General features: G+C 65.7%; 3 protein-coding genes across 3 annotated transcripts in view; 1 reads left to right on the plus strand and 2 right to left on the minus strand.

Moving 5' to 3' along the window:
* The window catches only part of RNPS1 (RNA binding protein with serine rich domain 1), a 426,882-nt gene that overhangs the window by 355,275 nt on the left and 47,556 nt on the right, over positions 1-24,051 (minus strand). The gene's annotated exons all lie outside the window — the stretch shown is intronic.
* PRSS27 (serine protease 27) lies at positions 21-5,072 on the minus strand. Its single transcript, XM_062180925.1, has 6 exons — positions 5,002-5,072; positions 2,380-2,406; positions 1,869-2,031; positions 1,050-1,321; positions 603-772; positions 21-314 (listed from the first exon to the last, which is right to left on the minus strand). The coding sequence occupies exons 1-6, from the start codon at positions 5,054-5,056 to the stop codon at positions 21-23; spliced, it is 981 nt and encodes a 326-aa protein (XP_062036909.1). The 5' UTR covers positions 5,057-5,072.
* Positions 19,356-22,197, plus strand: PRSS22 (serine protease 22). The gene is made up of 6 exons (XM_062180926.1): positions 19,356-19,437; positions 19,924-19,950; positions 20,155-20,326; positions 20,447-20,724; positions 21,499-21,656; positions 21,994-22,197. Exons 1-6 carry the CDS (start codon positions 19,356-19,358, stop codon positions 22,195-22,197), a joined length of 921 nt encoding a protein of 306 aa, XP_062036910.1.

Genomic DNA, 24,051 nt, shown 5'->3' on the forward strand with positions numbered 1-24,051 from the left:
CTCGCCCCAGCCTGGGCGGCTCAGAGGGCGGCCAGCAGTGCCATGAGGCCCAGCAGGACTGTGTGGGCCGCCAGGCAGGGCGCGACGTTCCGGCCCACAGGCTGCTGGCCCCGGCGGTCTCCCTTCTGGCCACCCGACCTTGCCGGCTGGAACTGCAGATCCGGAATGACCCGACGGATCCAGGCGTGGTGGGAAGTGACCCGCACGTAGACACCTGGGCGGTTCCGGCGGGCGCAGCCCTCGCCCCAGCTGATTACCCCGGCCTGCAGCCACGATTGGCCCACGAGGCACACCAGGGGGCCTCCTGAGTCGCCCTGTCAGGGGAGAGTGGGGAGCAAGGCCCCATCAGAGTCACCGGAGCCCAGGTGACCCACAGCTGGCCGCTGCAGGTGCCTCGTCTACACTCCTCGCTGCCGACCTGGCTGGCACCCGGCTCACGCTGGCCCCTGCTTTTCTTGACGGGGTTAGGCTGCCCACCCCTACCCCAGCCCACCAGCCGCTGGGGCTGTGGCTTTTCAAGCCAGTTCCCTGGCAGAGCGCAGCGCCCACACACTGGGGCCCGGGGTCAGGACCGGGCTCCCCGCCGGCCGTGCCCAGCCTACCTTGCAGGCGTCCTTCTTCCCCTCGGCAAAGCCGGCACAGAGCATGTCGTCCTCGATGGTCTTGGGCTGGAAGCCAGCCTCGGCGTCCTTGCTGTACAGCAGGTTGCACTTGGGGGTGTCGATGATGGGTACCGCCAGCTTCTGCAGGATCCGGGGGTTGGGCAGGCGGTCTGGGGGAGGGGTGGGGCGGCCTGCAGCCCAGCACAGCTTGGCCACAGAGCCATGGCTCTGTCCCAGCCAGGGTGTGCGTGTTCCGACCTCTTCTGGCTCGGGGCTTCATGGGACCAAATCCCTTCTTCCCGCCTCCCGAGCACCAGGCTGGGCTCCCCATGGCCCTTGCAGTCTGCTGTGCTTCCCCCACCCCTGCCGCACCGTGCGTGCCGATGTGGACTGAGCTGCTAGGACTTTGGGCGTGGCCCCCGTCCTCTGCTGACCCTGTCCCCTTACCTTGCTCACTGGGGCTGCCCCAGCCGGTGACCCAGCAGTTCGTCCTCGTCTCAAAGACCACCGAGGAGTCGGGCACACACACGGGGAGGATGTAGTTGGTGAAGGTCACGGGCTCCGCCAGCTCCACGAGGGCCAGGTCGGCGCTGGAGGCCATGCCCTGGTACAGGGGGTTGCTCTCCACCCGCCGCACCCGGGCGTACTGGGCGTGGGGTCCCGGCTGCACTAGCTGCCGTGCACCCAGCAGCACCCAGTAGAGGGATGTGTCCGAGGTGCTGGTGGGAGAGGGCAGAGGGTTGGCATGGGGGGAGCCCAGCTCTGTGCGGGGGGGGGGGGGGTGCTCCCCTGGCCCGCCTCAGCGGCAGGCGCCCCTGCGTTCTCTGGCAGGGGCCACTCCTAGGGGTGTGGAAGGCCTGACTACCTGCCTTCGGTCCCCAGCCCTCCCAGGCAAGTCCCACAGCAGGTTCTCAGTGACTCAGTTTTGCCTCCCACCCCCACAGGCCTGCAGGGAGAAAGGAGTTCTTGTGGACGTGAGGGGTGGGATTTGAAAGAACCCAGCTGTGGTGAGGCAGGAGGGCCTCGGGCCACGTGGCTCGGAACCCGTGGTGGGTGACCTCCAAGCCTCCTAACAGCACGGAGCTGCTGCTTGGAGGTGTGCGTGGCGGGAGCCCACGGCGTGGGCAGGGCCGAGGCGGGCCCCTCCTGGCTGGCAGGAGCAGAGACTGCAGCCAGAACTGCCTGGGGGAGGCCCTGGCCGGGCAGGCTGCCCGCAGGTCGGCCTGCCTGCGGGCGCTGTCCACGGTGCTGACCGGGCCGACTCACTCGGGGAAGCAGTGCGCGGCCGTCAGGACCCACTGCTCCGAGACGAGGCTGCCGCCGCAGAGGTGGCTCCCGTTGCGCTGGACGCTGACCTGCCAGGGCCACTCGCCCTCCAGGGCATCCTGGCCACCCACCATCCTGTTCAGCATCCTGGGGCGCCCACAGGCTGGAGGGACACAGCGGGGGGCGCTCGCTGAGGCCTGGCTGCATGGTTCTGGCCCCACACCGGCTCCCACCTTCTGCTCCGTGCCTGGGCTCCTGCCCCTGACAGCGTGGAGGCCTGGGCCCTGGCACAGGAGGGCTCCTGGGGAGGGTGGCTGCTGTTTCAGGCCCCCCATGAGAGAGGTGGCCCCACGGCACTGTCGCTGAATGGGGGGAGCTCAGACCCTGCCCACCCTGCTGCTCCCAGCTCCTCCCTGGCTTCCCTGGTGACCTGCGCGTCCCCTCTGGCTCTCGGCCAGTCCTGCAGCTCGGAAGCCGAGCTGTCCCCACCCCTGCCCAGGGCCCAGCTTACCTCTGGATGCCTTGGCCTCCTGAGTCCCTGGGAGGGAGAGGGTTGATCAGGGAACCATGCTGAAGCCAAGAGCTGCCACTCTCCGTCCCACCCTGCTGGTCAGTGCCGCTCCCCACCCCGGCCTCTGCCTCCTGGGCATTAACCAGGGACAGTCGCAAGAGGGACATGGCAGGAGAGGCCAGTGACCCCCGGCTCCCCCGGGCCTGGCTCTGTCCACAGGCCCAGGCCCGTAGGTAGGCGCTGGTCTGCTAGGACAGGTGGGTGGGCAGACTCCTGGGGAGGGGGCTTGGGGCAGGCGACTCCCTCCCCGGCCCTGCAGGCCTCTGCCTCCTCTACCCTCCCGCACCCCTGACTGGAAGCTTTGGGGGAGTTGGCAGGGTGCAGGCTGGGCCGTGCACCACTGTGGGGCCCAGGGACCCTGAGATCCTCCCTGCCGGACATCCGGGCCCAGGGACAGCTCCCAGAGCCACCTGGGGGAGGACGTGGGGGGGGGGTTAGTGAGGTGGGGGCAGGAAGAGGAAGCTGAGAAGGCTCAGGGCTGCCCGGGAACTGCATCGGGGCCGGGGTGACGGGAGGCTCTTCCCGGCCCCCACCTGGGCCAGTGTCCTGCAGCCCCACTCAGTCACACCATGACCTGGGCTGCTTGCAGAGTGCAGCTCCTGTCCCACAAGGGCACATAGCACACAGTCCACACTGCACACGTGCTACACTACACACATGGCACATACCACCTACACATACAGTACACACACGGCACACACCACCTGTACATGCTAAACACACGGAACACTGCACACATGCTACACACACGGCACATACCACTACATGCCACACATCTATATGCTACACAGATGGCACACCAGCTACACATACTAAACACGGCACACAGCACATGGTACACACTGCACACGTGCTACACACACGGCACACCACCTACACATACAGTACACGGCACACACCACCTGTACATGCTAAACACATGGCACACAGCACACGGAACACTGCACATGTGCTGCACACACGGCACATACCACTACATGCCACACATCTCCTATATGCTACACAGATGGCACACCAGCTACACATACTAAACACGGCACACAGCACATGGTACATACTGCACACATGCTACACACACGGCACACCACCTACATGCTACATACCATGTACACTACATACGTGGCACACACCACCAATACACACTAGACACAGCACATGGTACACACTGCACACGTGCTACACACACAGCACACACCACCTACATGCTACATACCATGTACACTACATACGTGGCACACATCACCAATACATACTAGACACAGCACATGGTACACACTGCACACGTGCTACACAGCACACACCACCTACATGCTACATACCATGTACACTACATACGTGGCACACACCACCAATACATACTAGACACAGCACATGGTACACACTGCACACGTGCTACATGCACTAAATACATGGCATACAGCACATACCACGTGCACGTAACTACACACAGCACATACACAGGACACGGCACACACACGTGTGCCTGCATACCCTTTGCTCCAGTCTCAGACCCTAATCCAGATCAAGGCCTGATGGCAATGTTGCCACCCCTGGGAAGTCCTCCCGGCTGGCACGTCCACCTTGGGTGCCTCCTCGTCTCTCCTGAGCCCGGTCCACCGCACAGGCCGGGCGCTGTTTGAAGCCTTGGCGCCCAAGGTCAGGGGTGCGCAGGGCTGTGGGCTGATCCCAACGGGCGTGCAGAGCTGGGACCCCGGGGAGACTTCCTGTCGGAGGCTGGCCCTGGCTAAACCTCAGGTTCTAGGAGGGAGCAGCCAGGGCTGGGCCTCCCTGGGGAGGTGGTGAGGGTGGCCTCCGGCAGTCCAGGCTCTGCTCACGGCCATCTGTGGCCCCAAGCAGGTCACCCTGGGCACTGTGGCAGGGAACCTGTGGGAAGCTGGCCAGGGACAGCCGCACGGGGCTGGGGCCCTGCACCCTCCTACCTCTGAGATGGAGAATGAGGAAGCCTGCAGCCCTGGCCCGGCCCCGGCCGAGAGTGACCTGGCCCGGCCCTGGGAGGTGACCTGAGGACAGGGAAGTGCAGTGGCTGCCAGGCTGGCCAAGCTGGCCCAGGAATGCGGGAGGGCGTCCCTGGCAGAGGGCACCTGCTTTGCAGGGAGGGGCCGGGCACCTGCTGTCCCTGGGCTAGGCCCCTGTAGCCTGCACCCCTCGCCCCCTGCTCTGCTGGGCCCCGCCAGCCCCTCAGGGCTCCCGGGTGTATCCCTGGCCTAGCTGACTGCCACCCAGGCGACCAGAGCCCAGGCCAGGTTCACAGCCTACGCCCTCGGAGCCCTGGGTCTGGGTCCGGGAGCTGGCAGCAGGTGTGATGAGACCAGTAAGGAGCCTGCGCCCCAAGCTTGGCTGTGTGCCCGAGTCTGTGCCGCGGGGTCCTCTCAGGCCTGCGCCCTTGCCACGCTGGGCCCCCAGCGTGACCCTTCCTCCCTGCCCTGGGCACCCCACCACCTGCAGCCAGGAGCCTGGTCCAGGGAGCAGGGGCCCAGGCAGGGCAGAGGGGCCTTCCAGGGAGGCGCGGCAGCTCCTGCACCTGCCCCGCCCGGGACTCACCAAACAGCAGCAGCAGCGGGAGCAGCGCCGTGGCCGGGGGCCACCTCATGTCCATGGGCCTGGCTGGGGGCACCGGGTGGGGGCGGCGGCGGCGGCGGCTTGGGAAGCACTGGCGAGGTGCAGGGCTCCATGAAGTGGGGTTTTATCCTGGAGGTGGGTGTCGGCTCGGCTATGCCGCCCAACCCGTCAGCCCGGCCTGCCCAGCTCCTTTCCAGCGGGAAGGAGGCTCCCAGAACCCCAGCTCCTCGGTGACCTGGCCCTGACCCCCCGAACCCCCACACTGCGCGGGTGGCTCGTGCCGGACGCGGGGTCCTTCGCTGAGTTCGCGCTGGTTCCAGTGACCTAGACCCTGGGGTCGCCGGGCGGGGCCGAGGGTCCCGCAGGCCCCGGCGCCTCTCGGCCCTCGTCCAGCAGGAGACCCCGGCCCTCCGAGCCCCGCTGAGCCGGGCCGGGCGGGGCGGAAGCCGGTTCCGGGAAGGCCCTGGGCGCGGCCCGCCGGCTCCGAACGTGCGGCCGCGGAAGCAGCTCCGGCTGCGGGAGAAGTTATTTGGGACACGGGACTGACGTCAGAGTCGGGGTCGGGGCGCGGGGCGCGGCCTGGGCTCGCCCTGCAGCCCCCACCGAGCCCAGGTGGGCGCACGCTACTCCGGTCCCCGGACGCCCGGGGCGCGCCGTCCTGCCCCCTGGCGGCCGCGGGGAGCAGCGCGGGGCGGCGGGGGACCCGGAGGGGGCGGGGCGTCCCGGCCCAGGCCCCGCCCCCCGGCTGGGGTCCGGCAGGCGAAGGGCGGCCCCCGAGGGCTGGACGGGGCGAATGGCCGGGGCTCGGCACCTGCCCCTCCAGGCCCTGGGAGCCGGGATGGCGGCTCAGGTAGTGGGGTTCCTGCCACCCACCTGCGAGACCTGGAGGGAGCGCCCAGCTCCGGGCTTCGGCCCAGTCGTTGGAGGTATTTGGGGAGTGAACCAGCGACAAATCAATCAATTAAAAAAATTATATAGGAAGAAATTCTGCAGGAAATGTGGCCTAAAATGCTACTGGATCAGGAAGACACCCCTGCTGATGGGGTGGAGTTCACAGACCAGTGGCCGGGGAGGGAACAGGTGCGGCCGCCTCAGCACCCGGTTGGGGGAGGCTAGCGGCGGGGCCCAGGGGTCAGCCCCTGGTGGGCCCAGCACTGGCCCCTTGTGCAATCCGCCAGTCTGTGGCCTCAACTCCGGGAGCCCCTACGGGAAGCCTCTCCAGTCCTAAATACGGAAAAGCATTTTGGCGCAAAGCGTTAGTGGCCCGGCTCTGTTTGTAAAAATAAATTACCCGGGAGGGGCCCGCGTGGGGGCACAGTGGGCGAAGTGCTGCCTGTGACGCCCCCAACCCACTCGTGCACTGGTTCCAGCCCCAGCGGCTCCACTGACGCAGCTCCCTGCTGTGGCCTGGGAGAGCAGTGGACAGCCCAGTGCCTGGCCCCTCACCCACATGGGAGGCCCAGCTGGCTTTGGCCTGGCCCAGACCCTACTGTTGCGGCCATCAGGGGAGTGAACCAGCGGATGGAAGATCTCTCTGTGTCTGTCTTCCCTCTCCTTGTAACTCTGCCTTTCAAATATTTTTTAAAAAGATTTATTTTATTTATTTGAGACAGTTACAAAGAGAGAGAGAGAGAGGGGTCTTCCATCCACTGATTCACTCCCCAGGTGGCCACAATAGCCGGAGCTGTGCTGATCTGAAGCCAGGAGCCAGGAGCTTCTTCCGGGTCTCCCACGTGGGTGCAGGGGCCCAAGGGGCCATCTTCTACTGCTATCCAGGCCACAGCAGAGAGCTGGATCGGAAGAGGATCAGGTGGGACTAGAACCGGCGCCCATATGGGATGCTGGCGCTTCAGGCCAGGGCTTAAATCCACTGCACCACAGTGCCGGCCCCTCAAACAAATGATTTTTTTAAAAAAATTAGCAGGGCAGAGGAAAGACAGCTCATCTGGGAAAGACGTTTTTACTTCCCGAGGAGGTCGGCGGCGGCCGTTTGGCCTTGGCCAGTACGGGACAGACTTTGTCACTGGCACTGGGGCTGCCACCAGTGGCTGCACCGTCTCCGAACAGCCCAGGAGCGGCTGGGCCACGACCCCGTCCTGTGGCCCTGTGCGCTTCCTTCGAGGGCAGGTGGCAGGTCACAGCCTGCCTTGGTGGTGGTGACTCCGTGTGCCAGGCACGCGGGCGCCGGCTGCAGGTTCTTCCTGGAGGAGTTCCCACCAGGAGGACCACGGCTCCTCCCTGCCCTGATTCGCTCAGGCTGGTCACGTGGCCTCCCACGGGGCCACGGGGCTGTCTGGTGACAAGGGAGGGAGGCGCTCTGGCCAGCGAGACCAATAGATAGGTCTCGCCAGACGCCCGAGCCTCCCCTGCACCGCGCACTGCAGGGGTGCCGGGGACCGACAGTCCCGGGGGGAGGGACGCCGAGACCCCAACCTCCCGGCCTCCTCCTAACCTGAAGCGTCCCCTCAGGGGTGTCCACCAGGACAAGCCACAAGTGGAGAGCGAGGGAGCGGACCCAGGACAGAGGGACTCAAATGGGAGAAAGCAAATGCAGTTCCCAGGGCCACGGCGGGGACTTGGGAGCAGCTGGCCCGGCTGTGGGGGAAGGGGGCAGCAACGGAGAAAGCCAGAGGGGTGTGGAGTGGCCCCCGCCGGGGCAGCCTCAGGGACCAGCCGCAGTGCCCCACGAGGCCTGGCCAGGACCCCCGAGGCTCCGTCCTGTGGCGCCAGGATCTTGTGGAGTAGATGCCCGCAGGTGCGGACGTGGTCCCGTGGGAGCCACAGCGGCCACAGCCCCACGCGCAGTCGCGGCTCCAGACTCTGAAATCCAGCCGGGTGCGGCTGCTGATTCCTGCCGTGCGGCGAGCAGCGCTCAGCCTCCCTGACGCCCAAACCCCACTCCCGGCTCTCGGCTCGGCTGAGTCACCCGTCCTTGGCCTGTAGCTTTCTCAGCTGTTCCTGTCTGTAGAAAGTGGGAGCAGGCCTGTGGCTCAGCAGGGTAAGCCGCCCCTTGCAACACAAGCATCCCATGTCAGAGCGCTGGTTCAAGTCCCAGCGGCAGCCGGCGCCGCGGCTCAACAGGCTAATCCTCCACCTGCGACGCCGGCACACCGGGTTCTAGTCCCGGTCGGGGCGCCGGATTCTGTCCCAGTTGCTCCTCTTCCAGGCCAGCTCTCTGCTATGGCCCGGGAAGGCAGTGGACAGCCCAAGTGCTCTGCACCCGCATGGGAGACCAGGAGAAGCACCTGGCTCCTGGCTTCGGATCAGCGTGATGCGCCGGCCGCGGCGGCCATTGGAGGGTGAACCAACGGCAAAGGAAGACCTTTCTCTCTGTCTCTCTCTCACTGTGCACTCTGCCTGTCAAAAAAAAAAAAAAAAAAAAAAGGTCCCAGCGGCTCTGCTTCCAGTCCAGCTCCCCGCTAATGCACCCGGGAAAGCAGTGGAAGATGACCCAGGTTCTTGGGCCCCTGTACCCTCATGGGAGACCCAGGATGAAGTCCCAGGCACCTGCCTTCAACCTGGCCCAGCTCTGGGCTGTTGTGGCCATTTGGGGAGTGAACTAGTGGTTGAAACATCTCTCTCTCTCTCTCTCTCAAAAGGAGTATTTATTTATTTATTTGAAAGAGTTACAGAGAGGCAGAGACAGAGAGAGGTTCACTCCCCAGATGGCTGCAATGGCCGGAGCTGATATGAAGCCAGGAGCTTCTTCCAGGTCTCCCATGCAGGTGCAGAGCCTTTCCCTAACCAGCACCCACGTCGGTAGTGCTGCAGCAGCTCCTGGTCCCCCGGTGTCTCCTGTCCCACACTCAGACGCCTGCCTCTCAACCACAGATGAGCTGGACCAGCTCACCCTAGCCCACAGGAGCGAGAGCGAGAAACAGCTCAGGCCAGGGGCATCGCCAGGCCAGCTGTGTGAGCACCGGGCAGGCCCTTTCCTTTCGTGTCTGTACTTGGCCGACAGGGCCGGGGCCGGTGAGTGCTGTCTGCACGGCGGTTCCAGGAGTCCGTGGGAAGGAGAGGGCTGGAGAGGCCGACCTCACACCCAGCCGAGGAGCGGGGACGCGGCCTCCACCTGCAGCCACCCCGTCCCTCTAAAAACCCTTCTTGCTGGCTTCCTGGGAGGCAGCGAGCTTATTTCAGATCCAGAGGTCACTCTTTGCCCCACGACTGCCGCCGGCGGCTTCCTCTTATCGACTCTGGGGATCGGCTGTCCGGTGGCGAGCGACAAGGGCCCGATGATTTGTCCGGTAAGTTGGGCCACATGACTTGAACCCGAGAGCCCAGGTTAGCCCCTAATCTCCTCCGAGTGCCGCGTCCCTCCTGTGCTGGCCCTGGACCAACAGGGAGACAGGTGCTCCCCGGGCCCTCAGGGCCCGCTCTCTGTCCTCTGTGACTTCGGGGTGTGCGGGGAGGCAAAGCCCTGGCGTCTTGCCTTTGCCAGTGCCGGTGCGGTGATGTTCCCGCCACGGCCGACTGCGGCCAACGTGACACGGAGGGGCTGGAAGCGATGTAGCCATGTAGTAACGGACACCGCGCACGTTAAAAACCCAAGCCCAGTCAGGAAGGGATGAGTGTCCTGTATCTTCTACCGTTGCTTTTATGGTCTTGTACGTTTCCTGAGTCGTGTTCGACGCTGCCTGTGATATTCTTCCCTGGAAAAATTCCTGCAAACCTCGTGTCAGCGTAGCGGCTCCACGCACCCCGCGTCCGAGCGCGCACACTTCACGCGCCATCCCTCGCACGGCCACGAGGGGGCGGCAGACCCAAGCCAATGCTGGCGGGGACCCCAGGGGAGACCCCGGGCGCAGCGCCCGGCCTTTCCGCGCCAAGGACAACCGGGCCACGCTTCCTCCTCCCCCGGGTGTTCCTGGGCAGAGGGGCGGCGGAAGGGGTCTGGGGGCGCAGGGAAGCCCCGCCCCACCAGGGTCCAGCTCTGATCTGGAAGCCCCCAAACCGGACTGCAGGGCCCGGACACCGCGCAGGCGCACACCAGAGACAGCGCGACCTCCTGCCCGGCAGCCTCTGCGGGCCGGAAGTCGGCCCAGCGACCTTCCCGGCACCCCCCGCGCAGCGGCGAGACTTCCGGGTATCCCGAGCCGGAGCTCGGGTTCGTGAGCGGGCGGTCAGTTTGTGTCCCCTCGCACGGAGCCCAGCGGCACCAGGACGGCGACCTCCTCCCGGGTCAGCCGGAGGCCACGGCGCCTGGGGCGATGCAGGCCGGGAGCAGGCCGGGCTTGCTGCGCTGTGGCCCCGGGGCCGCCTCCCGCAGCCCTGCGCGCCGCAGCCGCGTTGGCCTGGCCGAGGCGAAGCTGGCGGGTCGTGGGGCCCCGTCCTGTGGGGGCCTCAGCCGGGGCGCGGCCAGAGCGGAAGCCCTGCGGCTTGGGGGTCCAGTTGGAGGGGCGTCCATTGTTGCGGAGCGTGGCTGGGCGGGGGCCGTGTTGGTTTTGGAAGAAGCTGTGAGCAGAGGCCAGCGTTGTGTGAGGCCCAGCGGGTTAACAGCTGCCGCGGTCAGGCCTCCGCCCCGTGCAGTGGCGTTGGTTCGAGCCCGGCTGCTCCAGTGCTGGTGCAGCCGCGAAGGCCCCCGTGCTTGGGCCCCTGCCCCCCAGGTGGGAGACGGGTGCCGGCCTCCGGCTCCGGCCTGGCCACAGGTGGCCATCCATTCTGTCTCCTGGGTCGCAGGGAGGTGAGGGTTTCGTGTCGAGCTGTGTCCACGAAGCTCTGCTCAGCGCAAAGCGCAGCTCCACCGCGCGGCCACGTGTGGACATCGGTGCTGGGGCCTGGACCGCCGAAGCCGCTTCAGGCTCATCAGGGCCTTAGATTGGCCGTGTGGGGCTGGCCCCCGGCCCAGTGGGTTCATCCCGTATGAGCACCCGTTCGAGTCCCGGCGGCTCCACTTCCGATCCAGCTCCTGCTAATGCGCTGGGAAGGCAGCAGAGGGCGCCCCGGGTGCTGGAGCCCTGCACCCACGTGGGAGACCCGGATGGAGCGCCTGGCTTAGGCCTGGCATTGCAGCCTGGGGTGGGGGGGTGGGGGGTGGAGATCTCTCCCTCTCTCTGTAACTCTGCCTTTGAGATAAGTAAGTCTGTAGGAAGTTCTGGCGGTTTGTGAGCCGGGGCCAGCACCGTGCTGTCCCGCGGGCAGGATGATGCTTTGGGAAGGGGAGGGGTGGATGGAGGGGCTGCGTTCCGCGTGGCAGCCAGAGCTGTTAGACCCGTAGGCGGCGCTGGGGCGGCGGGGGCGTCAGACCACACGAGGGACAACCCCTGCGGGAGGCCAGGCCGGCAGGCTGGGAAAGCCACGTTCACAAGCGCCCAGCCGGGGGTCTCGGGCCTGTCCAGACCAGTTCTGCCCTGCCCTTCGTCATCAGCCACCAGTTTTGTTTTTTCAAATATGACATTTGTCTCTCTCTTTTTTAAAGATTTATTTATTTATTTATTCGAAAGTCAGAGTATGGATGAGAAGGAGAGGCAGAGAGAGAGAGAGAGGTCTTCCATCCACTGGTTCACTTCCCATTAGGCCGCAACGGCCGGACCTGCGCTGATCTGAAGCCAGGAGCCAGGTTTCCCCTGCCGGTGCAGGGGCTCAAGCACTTGGGCCATCCTCCACTGCTTTCCCAGGCCACAGCAGAGAGCTGGACCAGAAGTAGAGCAGCCGGGACTAAAACTGGTGCCCACATGGATGCCGGCACAGCCTGCGGTGGCTTTACCTGCTACGCCACAGCACCGGCCCCGGTGAGGTCTTCCATCACTGGGTCACTCCCACAGTAGCTGCAATGGCCGGGGCTGGGCCAGTCTGGAGCCAGGAGCTTCTGGTTCTGCCGTGTGAGTACGGGCGTCCACGGACTTGGGCCGTTTTCCACTGCCGTCGCAGGTGCATTAGCAGGGAGCTGGAGGGGAAGTGGAGCAGCCGGGACTTGAACTGGCGCCCATAGGGGATGTGGGTGTCACAGGCGGTGGCTTTCCCTGCTGCACCACGTTGGCCCTTGAAATGGGTGCTACTGCAAGAAGGAGGGGAAACTGTGTTTGAAAACATCCCAAGGACAAAGGCACAGAGAGCCCCAGGAGTCAGGTCTGCTGGGCCAGGCACCGCTCTCCCCAGGAAGGGCGCCCCCGGTGGGCAATGGGCCTGTCGGGGAAGCCACAGGGGGGCTCCCACATGCCACCTGCCTGCTCACGTGTTGCCCTGGGAGGCCATGGTGATGCTCGCGGACCTGGAGCCCTGCCGCTTCCATAGGAAACCTGGACAGAGCTCCTGGCTTTGGCCTGGCACAGCCCTGGCTGTTGGCGTTTTCAGAATGAGCCAGTGTGCCGAAGACCTCTCCCTCTCTCCCTCTCCTTCTCCCCTTCCCCACCTCCTATCTACCTTCAAATAAATATGTAATTAAAATTAAGAAACACGGCCGGCGCCGTGGCTCAACAGGCTAATCCTCTGCCTTGCGGCGCCGGCACCCCGGGTTCTAGTCCCGGTCGGGGCGCCGGATTCTGTCCCGGTTGCTCCTCTTCCAGGCCAGCTCTCTGCTATGGCCCGGGAAGGCAGTGGAGGATGGCCTAAGTGCTTGAGCCCTGCACCCCATGGGAGACCAGGAGAAGCACCTGGCTCCTGGCTTCGGATCAGCGCGATGCGCCGGCCACAGCGGCCATTGGAGGGTGAACCAACAGCAAAGGAAGACCTTTCTCTCTGTCTCTCTCTCTCCACTCTGCCTGTAAAAAAAAAAAAAAAAAAAAAAAATTAAGAAACACAAGTAAAATGTTTCTATCAAACAAACCTAGAAACCCCACAATTCCTGTATCTTCACGAGGTGGAGACTGCTCGGCCAGTTCTAAGCCGGCAGACATTGGAATAAAAACCTGAGCAGGAGAGATGGCATCCTGAGGTGGGCTCTGACGCGGTTTCCCCGTTCCCAGCAAGCGAACGGTCCTGCGCACGTGTGGGCTCCAGGACCCCGCGGGAGGATGTGGTGGGACAGGACAGCGCCCTGCGGGGACGCGGACCCACATAGCCGAGGGGCGGTGGTCGCTCAGCCCGAGGGCCGGCGCGTGTGGTGCGGGGCAGATAGCCGTCGGGGTTTGTGCGGGAAGAGACTCAAGGTGGCGGGGCCGGTGTCTGCTCCCAGACGGATGTGGGTGGGAGTGGACAGAGGAGCCAGCGCCGCTCCCGGGCTTGTGCTGGGGAAGCCCCAGGGGTGTCCAGATCTGGGGGGCCCCCTAGGAGCCCTAGTGGGAGGTCCAGATCGCCCCAGCTCCCAGATCACGGCTGGAAGAGCCGCGGGAGCGGGGCACGCAGGGGCGGCCGCCAGGGCCCAGCAGGCTCTCCCCACGGGACTGCGCCTCTCCGCCCGGGGCTGGAGAAACCCGGCCGCTCGGACTTCCCCGCAGCAAGGAGGAGGGACGTGGGGGACGTGGCCGCCCTGCGGGGGAGGCCAGAGCTGATCTCCCGGCTGCCTCTCCCAGCAGGCCTGACGCAGCTGCCCCCGGGCGCCGGGGGCTGGGCCACGGAGCGCAGATGCTCAGGACGGCAGATTTGGGCTCCGGGCAGCGCCCACCTCTGGAGCCCATCTGTGGCCCCTGGCTCCGCAGCCCCCGAGAGGCAGCTGCTTCCGCCCGGTGCCCCTCAGACCCCAGGGGCAGGTGGACATCTGGGCTGTGACCTCTGACATGAGGGCTCCCAGGTCCTGCCCCCTGGTCTGAGTCACGGCTGAGTCACCGAGAGCAGGAGGAGCTGCCCGGGCTGGCGGTGGCGTCCAGGGAGCCGGCTCACCCTGCCGCCTCTTCCCGCTGGCCGCCTCCCCAGCCCCACTCTTCCCAGCAGGTGGCTCTGGCTCCGTCCCTGCCCTTCCCACCAGAGGCCCCGCCCTGCTTCCGGGTGGCCAGGGAAGCAGGTGCCGCAGCCCGGCTCTGGGCTGGGGTGCACCCGGGGGCTCCGGCGCTGCTGCCCTGTAGCGTTTGCTGCACGATTTCACAGGGGGCTCCGGCTCCCTGCCCTGGTCGGAGGTGGCTGGGCCCCAGCAGGCGGTAGAACAGTCTGTCCACCAACCGGAGGAAGCCCGGGCAGCGGGCGGAGGTCCTGCCCCTGTGGCCAGCCCAGGGATGTTGCTGTGGGGTTGCCTGCTTCCCCTCCAGAGACTCCCAACCCGGGGCCGAGAGGCCGTTTTCCCTGGAGAGCAACAGTCCACGGGGAGAGTGGGACTCTGGGAACCCAGCCCCAGCCGTTGCTTCCGGGGAGGGAGAGGCTGGAGAGGAACCTGGAGCAGCTGGGAGGCAGGGAGGCAGGAAGAAGTGCCTGAGGGTCTCGGTGGGCGGGGAGAGACAGCCACGCTCGCATTCCAGACACAAGATCCCTGCGGCCCTGTCCTTTGTACCTGGGTCCTGGACAGCAGCACTGGCCAGGCTGGATCCGGCAGGTGCAGGTTAGGAAAGGAGCCAGGGCAGGGGGGGGGGCCCTAGGATGAGCGAGGAGGGCTGAGTCGGGAGGGGGCTCAACCTTTCTTTTCTTTTCTTTTCTTTTCTTTTCTTTTCTTTTCTTTTCTTTTCTTTTCTTTTCTTTCTTTCTTTTTTCTTTTTTTTTTTTTTTTTTTTTTTTTTTTGACAGAGTTAGAGAGAAAGAGACAGAAAGGTCTTCCTTCCATTGGTTCACCCCCCAAATGGCCGCCATGGCCAGCGCGCTGCGCCGATCCGAAGCTGATCCGGAGCCAGGTGCTTCCTCCTGGTCTCCCATGGGGTGCAGGGCCCAAGCACCTGGGCCATCCTCCACTGCAGTCCCGGGCCACAGCAGAGAGCTGGCCTGGAAGAGGGGCAACTGGGACAGAACCCGGGGTGCTGGCGCCGCAGGCGGAGGAGTAGCCTAGTGAGCCGCGGCGTTGGCCTCAACCTTTCTTTGAGGGCAAGGTTGTTGTACGAGGAAACCCGGGGCCCCGGGGCAGCCGTGAAGCCGGCACCCCACTGGAGAGTGCCTGGTTCAAGTGTCAGCACCCTGGGGGGCGGCGGTGGTGGCTGGAGCGCTGGGCCCCTCCACACACGTGGGATGCCCAGGTGGAGTTCCAGGCTCCTGGCTTTGGTCTGGCCCAGCCCCAGCTGTTGTGGGCGTTTGGGGAGTGAACCACTGGCTGGAGATATGTTCATTTTCTCTCCCCTCCCCTTTCTCAGAAGTAAAATGATTAATTTTTGTAAAGACAGTGAAAACGTAATTCCTCAGGATTCCGGTGCTGGGGTGGGGATGGGTCCAGACTGGCCTGGGGAGGGGCTGCTCCTGGCTCAGAAGCGAGGAGAGGGCTGGGGTGGGCCAGCAGTGAGGTCTCCACTGGCCTCCCAAGCTCCGGAAACCAAGGCTCCGGAAACACAGTGGGCGGAGCTTTGGGCAGCACTGAGAGGGGTGCAATGGAGACAGCCTCCAAGGGCCCCTGGTGGGTGGAGGTCAGGCGGGCTGAGGGCCCGGCGGGTTCCCCAGGGAGCAGGCCGCTGGGGCCACTGGGAGAGGAAGGGTGACCCTGGGGGACCGGGCAGGTGCTCCTGTCTCCCCAGAACAACCAGGCCAGGTTCATCGGTGCCTGCAGATAAATACGGCCCGGCCGGTGGCTCCCTGCTCCCCAGCCGCCTCCCACGGCACCAGGACCAGTAAATGGAGGCCCAGGGTGGAGGAGGGGCTGCTCTGTGCCCCAGCCCCGCCCTCGGAGGGCAGGGCCACCCACTCAGGCCCCGGGTCTCTGTCGTGGGCCCAGGGCAGTGGCCGGTGACATGAGGTGGGGGGGAGATGCCGATGTTTCATAAAAACACGGGAATCCAGATTTTTTTCCTTTTTGGTTGTAAGACATACGTGACATAATGTTTACATTTTAACCATTTTTAAAAATTAAAACAACTTTTAAGATGTACTTTATTTGAAAGAGTTAGGGAGAAACAGATCTTTCATCACCTGCTTCACTCCCCAGATGGCCGCAATGGCCGGGGATGGACCAGGCCTGAGCCAGGAGCCAGGAGCTTCATCCGGGTCTCCCACATGGGTGCAGGGACCCAAGCACTTGGGCCATCTTCCACTGCTTTCCCAGGCCACAGCAGAGAGCTGGGTCAGAAGTGGAGCAGCTGGGACTCGATCCAGCGCCCACATGGGACGCCGGCGCTGCAGGCCAGGGCGTTAGCCCGCTGCGCCACAGCGTCGGCCCCAATGCCGGCATTTTTAATGTTTTTTTGATAGGCAGAGAAGCAGACATGACAGGGAGGGAGCGTCCTTCCGCTGTTCACTGTGCAAATGCCCACAGCAGTCAGGGCTGGGCCCAGAACTCACTCCGGGCCATTGTCTGCTGCCTGCCAGGGTGTGCATGAGCCGGAAGCTGGATCGGAAGTGGAGCCGGAACGGAAACCAGGCGCTTTGATACGGGGTGGGGGTGTCTGAACTCCTAGGCCCCGTAACCAGTCTTCAGTGTGCTGGTCAGTGGTCAGTGAGGGTATTAAAATGGTTGTGGAATAGTGGATTAAAAAATACGTTTTCTGGCCGGCGCCGTGGCTTAACAGGCTAATCCTCCGCCTTGCGGCGCCGGCACACCGGGTTCTAGTCCCGGTCGGGGCGCCGGATTCTATCCCAGTTGCCCCTCTTCCAGGCCAGCTCTCTGCTATGGCCCGGGAAGGCAGTGGAGGATGGCCCAAGTGCTTGGGCCCTGCACCCCATGGGAGACCAGGAGAAGCACCTGGCTCCTGGCTTCGGATCAGCGAGATGCGTTGGCCGCAGCGGCCATTGGAGGGTGAACCAACGGCAAAGGAAGACCTCTCTGTCTCTCTCTCACTATCTACTCTGCCTGTCAAAAATAAATAAAGGTACTTTTTTTTTTTTTTAAAAAAGATACGTTTTCTGTTGTTGTTTTTTAAGATTTGTTTGAAAGCCAGAGTGACAGGAAGAGAGAGAAAGAGAGTCAGTCTTCCGCCTGCTGGTTTACTCCCCAATGCCTGTGACAGCCAAGGCCGGACCTGGCTGAGGCCATGAGCGAGGAACTTGAGGACATTCCCAAGACAAGGGATGTACACATCGGGTGTCTTTGGCCCTGCCTGGGGAGACCCTCCCCACCCCACCCCACCCCGGGTTAAGTTGGCTTCACAGTGTCCAGGGTCTAGAATTGAAAGTCCCCGGTCACTTTACCATCTGCCAGCTGCAGCCACGCGGCTCCAGGACTTCTCCCGCCAGCCGCACCTGCCAGGGCCTCTCGGCATTGGAGGGGCCCCCTGGCGGCCCCCGTGCGCCACGGGCCTCAGCTCTAGGAGCCCTGGCTCGGGTTGCAGCCCCTCCCCAGCCCTTCGCACTGAGGCATTCCCCAGAGACCACATCACCCGCCAGGCTGCGAGGGGCTTTGTGTCACCTGGGTCTCAGCCAAGGCGCCCAGAGCAGGGCAGGCGGTGCTCCTGGGGTGTCCACCACGACACGGCAGCCCCCCCGGGCCAGCGCCGACCCAGGGCCAGGGTCTTGTTTTCTTTGGTCCCTCTGGGGCTCGGCCCGGCCCTCAGCACCGAGCCCACGGTTGCCCGGGAACGGCCGCCCCTTCTGAACGTGTCGGCCACTCCCAGGCCCACGTGGGAGTTGGCACCGCCGCCGCTGCTGAGTCACTTGGCTCTGCCTCTGCGCACGTGGACGCAGGGCCGCGGTGCAGTGGGTGGCAGGTGGGCAGCTTGCCGGGTCTTGCCCAGGTGTCCGCTGCGGGTCTGGTGTGTGGGAGGCCCTCGGTAAACATTCGGTCATGCCAGGGTCTCCGCCCCCTGCCCTCCACACCCTAGGCCCCTCCCCAGGCCTTCACAGGGTCACCTCTTCTCCCTGGGGCGCCCTCCCGGGTGACATCCCAGGGAAGCAAGCCCGGTCCTGGGAGAGGCAGGAAGAGCAGGGACACAGGAAGCTGGCCGGAGCCCAGGGGAGAGCCTGGGGGGCTTGGCTGCCCGTCTGCCGTGTTTGGTTATTTGTTCGGCAAACCCCAGACTCAGCCCTGAGGAGCTCCTGCCTCCATACCCACCCTCCCGCAGGCAGCGCCTTGTCCCCGTGCCTCCCACCCCCAGGGAGGTGCCTGGCACACAGCAGGTGCTCAATAAGTGAAGAAGGGAGGGGCTGCTGTCAGGGCTGGCCTGCGTGGGTGCTTCCACAGCGACACTGCGTCCCTGGGTGGGGAGGAAGGGGGTCTTGGTGCAGGCCCAGGCCAGGACACACGTGCCTCTCTCCACGTCACCGTGCCCGGAGGCTGCCTGCAGGTACATGGACTCTGACCTAGAGCCGGGCACCCGTGTACCTGCAGGTCCTGCTGCCACCCTGCAGCCCAAGCAACTGGGCCACTGGGGGCCCGGGCAGGCTCTGCACAGCTCACAGGGGCAGTGCATGGAGTGGCTGAGGGGAGGATGCTGTGGCCCGCGCTATCCTCCCTCGGCAGGGTGTGCGGCGCGGCTCACTGGCCGCCCTCCCCTCCTGTCTCCCGCGTGTGGCCGTGGCTCCTTTCCTGGGCAGTCTCTCCGGGGCTGCCCCTGGGCGATGAGGACAGTGACGCGTCCCCTGCCTGAGATCCTCCATCGCAGCCGATAGCTTGTGTCCAGGAGCAGCGTCGTGGGTGCTCCGCCAGCTGGGGGCTTGGGCAAGTCACTCAGCTCCCCCCAGCTGCTCACTGCAGAGTGGGAGCAGCGGGAGAGCCGCCGACTCACCCCTGCGGCCGCAGCAAGGGCCACCTTGCAGCTTGCAGGTGGAAGGAGAGGGCCCCAGGGCCCCTGATCTGCAAGGACCACCACCACGGCCCACCCCGGGCTCCCCACGCGGGACTCGCAGCCTTAGGTTTTCCCAGCTGCCGCCAGGCACCTCCCAACCCCAGAGCCCACGTGAGGAGGTGGCCTCGTGGCCTTGTGTCCGAGCAATGGCCACAGGCGGAGCCCCGCCTACAGGGACAGCAGGAAGGTGGCCAGAGGCCTCTGTGGCCCTGACGCCGGCTTCTGGGGCCGGGGGTTAATGGGAGCCCGTCCTGGGCCAGCCCACCGCCCTCCACCCTGCACTCCAGACTTGAGGCCTCTCTGGGCCCCACAGCCCCTTCCTCTCAAGGCCGCAGCCAGAACGCTGGCCCCAGTCCTCTGCCCACCCCTGCAGCCGCCAGAGCCCAGGCCGGGGTCTCAGCCCCCATAACGGCTCATTTCCTCCCCACGGCCCCGCCCCCTCCCGTGACCCACGGCCTGCATGGCCCTGACTGAGCCACCCGGGGGACTGGTCCGACGGCATTCCGCCTCCCGGATAAAACCTGAGGCCACCGTGGGGAACCCTACAACCTTGCCACCTGCCAGGCCTGCCCCAGCCGGCACAGCCCCCAGGTCCCGGCTGGGCCTGCATCCCCGCTGGCCATGGCGGTTTCTAGAAGCCTCCGAGCCCTGGCTGGGGGCTGTCTCGGGCTCTTCGCGTCTCTCCCGCTCCTGATGTCGGCTGGTGAGTCCCGGGAGCCCGTGCCCTCCCTCCTCGCTCCCGGCCTGGCGTCCAGGCTCTGCTGTGCCCGCGGTCTGCTTGCCTTTTTGTTCTCTCTCGGCGTCTCTGTGTCCACAGCAGGCAGACGAGCGCTCAGCACCCGCTGGGTGCTGGCGCCCAGCTGTCCTCGTGCCTGTCTCCCCCACCCCTGCTCCAGCACGGGCAGCTCGGGCCACACGTCCAGTTCTGGGGCCAAAGGTCATGGGGAGGGTGCAACCCGGGGCTAGGATCCAGGGGAAGAACCCCCACTTCCCACTCCTACCCTCCCAGGAGGGACAGAGTGGGGTACGGGCTGGACAGAGGCTGGCGGACTACCCGGGGCTCCAGGAAGCAGTGCCCGGAGACTGAAGGGGGCCCAGGAGTGAGCCCCCTGGGGAGGACCCCTGGGTGCTGGGGCTGGGGGCTCCTCCCCACCGCTGGCCTGACCCTCTGCCCTCCTCCTGCCCTCAGCTGCCCTCCAGGCCGCGGGGATCCCTGGTGAGTGGGCGTTGGCCTGGCTGCCTGGGGTGGGGGCAGCAGCGGTGCAGGTCAGGGAGGGAGGGAGGCTGAGTGGGGCGGGGGACGAGGGCAAGAAGGCGGGGGAGGGCAGCGGGGTGGACAGGGCTCCTGGCTCAGGCTGGAGGGTGGGGGGCAGGCTGCGGCACAGGAGGCTGGAGGAGGGCGCTGTGCCTCCCCCGCCAGAGCCCCCCGCCTGTGGCAAGCGCCAGCAGCTGAACCGGATCGTGGGCGGCCAGGACAGCGTGGACACAGAGTGGCCGTGGGTTGTGAGCATCCAGAGAAATGGCACCCACCACTGCGCGGGCTCCCTGCTCAGCCCCCGCTGGGTGGTCACCGCCGCCCACTGCTTCAAGGGGTACGTGCGGCCACGGCTCCCAGACCTGGCCTTCTGGGCCTCTGGCCAGTCTTGCGTCCCTCCCACCCCCAGGCCTCCGGCCGGAGACCCTTCCTGGCTGACCACCTGCTTCCCTTGCAGCCATCTGAGCAAGCTGTCCCTGTTCTCCGTGCTGCTGGGGGCCTGGCAGCTGGGGAACCCCGGCCCGCGGTCCCAGGAGGTGGGCGTGGCCTGGGCGCTGCCCCACCCCGTGTACTCCTGGAAGGAAGGGGCCCGAGCGGACATCGCGCTGGTGCGCCTGGAGCGGCCCGTGCAGTTCTCTGAGCGAGTGCTGCCCATCTGCTTGCCGGACTCCTCCGTGCACCTCCCCGCCGGCACCGACTGCTGGATCGCAGGCTGGGGGAGCATCCGCGAAGGAGGTGGGGCTTCCCGGGGGGGGGGGGCTGGCCTGGGCGGGGCCGGGAGCGGGGCTCTGAGACAGACTCCCCGGGCAGCAGAAGGCAGAGGCCCAGTGAGGCAGAGAGGCGTGAAGTCACAGGTGCTCAGGGGGCGACTGCAGGTCGTTCTGAGGCGACAGCAGGAGAATCAGGGACTGGGGGAGGCACCTGTGGGGGCCAAGCCGGGTAAGGGTGAACAGGAAAACAGCCCCAAGATTGCCAGGTGGGAAGGGCACCCCCTGGTGGCAGAAGGCCACAATTGCGGGCAAAGTTCCCAGGAGCAAGTGCTGCTCCCATTTGTAGAATAGCGTCTTAGGTCTGGAGGCTTGGACCACGGTCTGGACAGGCCAGGTTACATCAGGCGCGAGGCTGACGGGCAGCAGGAGAAAGATGACAGACAGAGATGGGCCGCGCACAAGGAGCAAAGACCTTCCCCAGGGATCGGACACTGACGGAGACGTGCTCTGTCGCTGTCCCCATGCTGGGTACAGTAGCACCAGTGGCAGGAAAGGCTGGGCGTGGGTCCTCACCGTGGTGGGTGTCGGAGAGCTCGCTCGGGACGCAGAGGCGCAGGCCACCCTCATCTCTGCACCGGGCGCGTCCTGAGGCGACCGGGGATTCAGGTTTTCCGAAAGCATCTTGGGAGAGCCCAGATGGACTCTGTCCACTGGCCGTGCAGAAGCGCTGCTGTGGGGAGCCGAGGGGCACCCAGGACGGGAGACCCCCCCGGCCTGACCCGCTCCTCCTGGCTCCCAGTGCCCCTGCCCCACCCGCAGACCCTGCAGAAGCTGAAGGTGCCCATCATCGACTCAGACGTCTGCAGCCGCTTGTACTGGCGGGGAGCCGGGCAGGGCGCCATCACGGAGGACATGCTGTGTGCAGGCTACCTGGAGGGGGAGAGGGACGCCTGCCTGGTGAGCACCCCCTCTGCCCATGCCCTGGAAGCTCCGAGTTTGCATGCCCTCGGGAGGGGTCCTCGCGTCTGAGTCCCCAGGGCATCTCTGTGGTGCTCAGCACCCCACTCCGCTGGCCCCGCTTGGACAAGCCCTCCCTCTGCAGCCCCACCCATCTGTCAGAGAGCGCCCACACCGGCGCTCCTCGCTGCTCGCTACGCCAGCCTGGGAGGCGTGGGCCTCGCGGTGGGCCTGGGGGCTTCAAGTCAGGAAGGAGAAATGGGCTCCCGGGAAGGGGGCCGTCTGCCCACTGCCTTCCCGCCATGGGTCCCTCACCGCGCCCGCTCCAATCCCACAGGGTGACTCCGGGGGCCCCCTGATGTGCCAGGTGGACGACGCCTGGCTGCTCGCCGGCATCATCAGCTGGGGAGAGGGCTGCGCGGAGCGCGACCGGCCGGGCGTCTACACCAGCCTCCCTGCCCACCGCTCCTGGGTGCAGAGGTTCGTGCAGCGGGCGCAGCTCCGCGGGCCCAGGGACTCGCCAGTCCGCGCTCGGCGGTAACCACTCCGTCCGCCTCCGGGGGCGCCCGCGAGCCGGCTCGGACCGGCGTCGGGGCGGAGCCTTCGCCGGCCCCGCCCCTGGCTCCAGGCCCCGCCCCGAACCGGGCGGGCCTGTGTGTATATAGATGTTTATGATTTTTATAGTTATTTGTAACCCTGCGTGCATATCTTATTTATTCCTCCTATTGCAATAGATTATTTATTCTCCAGTCCTTGTCTTTTCTCATGCCTCTTGGGTCCAGTTAGGGAAAAAACGGGGATTCTGAGGTTGGCCTGGCCAGGGACCCAGGTGTCCTGCACACTGGGGGGCTGCTGCTCGCCCCTGGCTGCCCCTGGGCTCTCTTCTTCCTGACCCCTGGTTTCTGGCCTTGGGCTTGCCCCGTGTTCCATACCCGCTCCCCGCACGGTGCTGCTGGAGCCCCTGCCTGGTGGATTCCCCCGGCCGGGTCCTGGCTTCCCCATGCCCACCGCTGGGATGCAGGAGCCGTGGCTGGTGGCCGCCGTCGGGTTCGAGCCTGGTTCCCGGAAGCTGACTCCTGATTCACGGTGACTCCGCCCCTTCTCCCTGCGGAGGAAAAGGCAAAGCAGTGGGGCACAGGCCCCAGTCACCACCTGCGCCCCAGGTGATGTGTACCAGGCTGGGAGGGGGTCTGCCCAGCCTCCTGCTGGCCTGGGGATCCAGGTGAATCCCCAGCCGCGCCCGTGTGCAGCCAGCCCCATTGTCCAGCAGCCCTGGCCCAGCCGCCCGGGGGGCCGGAGCTTCCAGCTGCTGCATGGTGACCGGGCGGGGGCCGCTGGGCCAGGAGCCCGGGAGATTCACCCAAGGCGGTCAGGAGCACAGCCTGGTGCTGCCACACAGGCGAGTGTGGCCCCTTCGGCTGCCGAGGGAGGCGGGGCGGTGTGTGCTCTGTGTTGCTATCAGATCGCGGTAAACGTGGTGGGTTGTTTTTATTAAAAAATAAACAAACAACCCGAGCCGGCCTGCTCATCCCGGAAGCGGCCTGGGAGTGACCGGTGACTCAGCTGTCTGCCGCAGCTGCCCGGCGCAGTCTCCACGGGGATCCGCCCTCGTGACCCAGCACCCTGTCTGCCTGCCGCTCCCCTCGGCCCCCCGGCCCCTCTCTGTCCCCTCCCTCCTCTGTCCTGGGGTCTCTCCATCTCCTCACCTCCCCCCCCAACCAATGGTGGCTGAGACCACACGTGTCCGTCTCTTCACACACACACACACACCCCACAGACTGCGGCTGAGACTGGGTGATGTCCGCCTCCAGGTGACCCCAAGCCTGGGTGGGCTGAAGGACAGGCTGGGGCGTGGCGAGCGGCGCTGGCACCCGCACCCAAGTGCAACAGGACTTCCAGCTGCCCCGGCCCACCCGGGGGTGGGCGGCCTGGAGTGGAGTCGCCTCCCCAGGGAGGGAGCCTTTCCCTGTGGAGAGGGCGCAGCCTACTCAGAGAGAGCCTCGTGGTCACCCAGCCCCAAGCCTTGCCCCCCCGGTCACAGCCTGGCCCAGGCACTCGGCCCAGATGTAGCTTCTTCAGGCCCCCAGCGAGCGCCCCCTCAGACAGCAGGTGGAGGTCCCTGGCGGGGGAGCCTGGCCGGCTGCACACCCGGCCAGCGCTGTGGGCGCAGACCTCTGACTCCGCGGCACCCTCCCGGCCCTGGCAGAGCGCTCCTGGCCTCCCAGGGCAGGGTGGGGACCTGCAGCCGTAGTGACGATGACCTCAGCCGCTGTCTTCGCTGCAGGCTGCGCGGTCTGGCCTCTGCTGCCCACTCCTTCCTCACATCCCTAACCCGGGGGACTTTCCCTCCCCACCCGCCCTCACTCCTCCGCACTCTGCACCTGCACTAACCGGA

Source organism: Lepus europaeus, chromosome 21 (genome assembly GCF_033115175.1).
Source record: "Lepus europaeus isolate LE1 chromosome 21, mLepTim1.pri, whole genome shotgun sequence".
In the NCBI taxonomy this organism is placed as follows: Eukaryota; Metazoa; Chordata; class Mammalia; order Lagomorpha; family Leporidae; genus Lepus; species Lepus europaeus.

Bases quoted from the DNA above. Each gene is read 5' to 3' on its own strand.
- PRSS27 (XM_062180925.1), bottom strand. From the start codon at position 5,056: ATGGACATGAGGTGGCCCCCGGCCACGGCGCTGCTCCCGCTGCTGCTG. The intron at 773-1,049 runs GTAAGGGGACAG...CCCCTCCCCCAG, and splicing joins GGGCAGCCCCAGTGAGCAAG to ACCGCCTGCCCAACCCCCGG. The intron at 315-602 runs GTAGGCTGGGCA...CTCCCCTGACAG, and splicing joins GGAAGAAGGACGCCTGCAAG to GGCGACTCAGGAGGCCCCCT.
- PRSS22 (XM_062180926.1), top strand. From the start codon at position 19,356: ATGGCGGTTTCTAGAAGCCTCCGAGCCCTGGCTGGGGGCTGTCTCGGG. The intron at 20,725-21,498 runs GTGGGGCTTCCC...CCTGGCTCCCAG, and splicing joins GGGGAGCATCCGCGAAGGAG to TGCCCCTGCCCCACCCGCAG. The intron at 21,657-21,993 runs GTGAGCACCCCC...CCAATCCCACAG, and splicing joins GGGAGAGGGACGCCTGCCTG to GGTGACTCCGGGGGCCCCCT.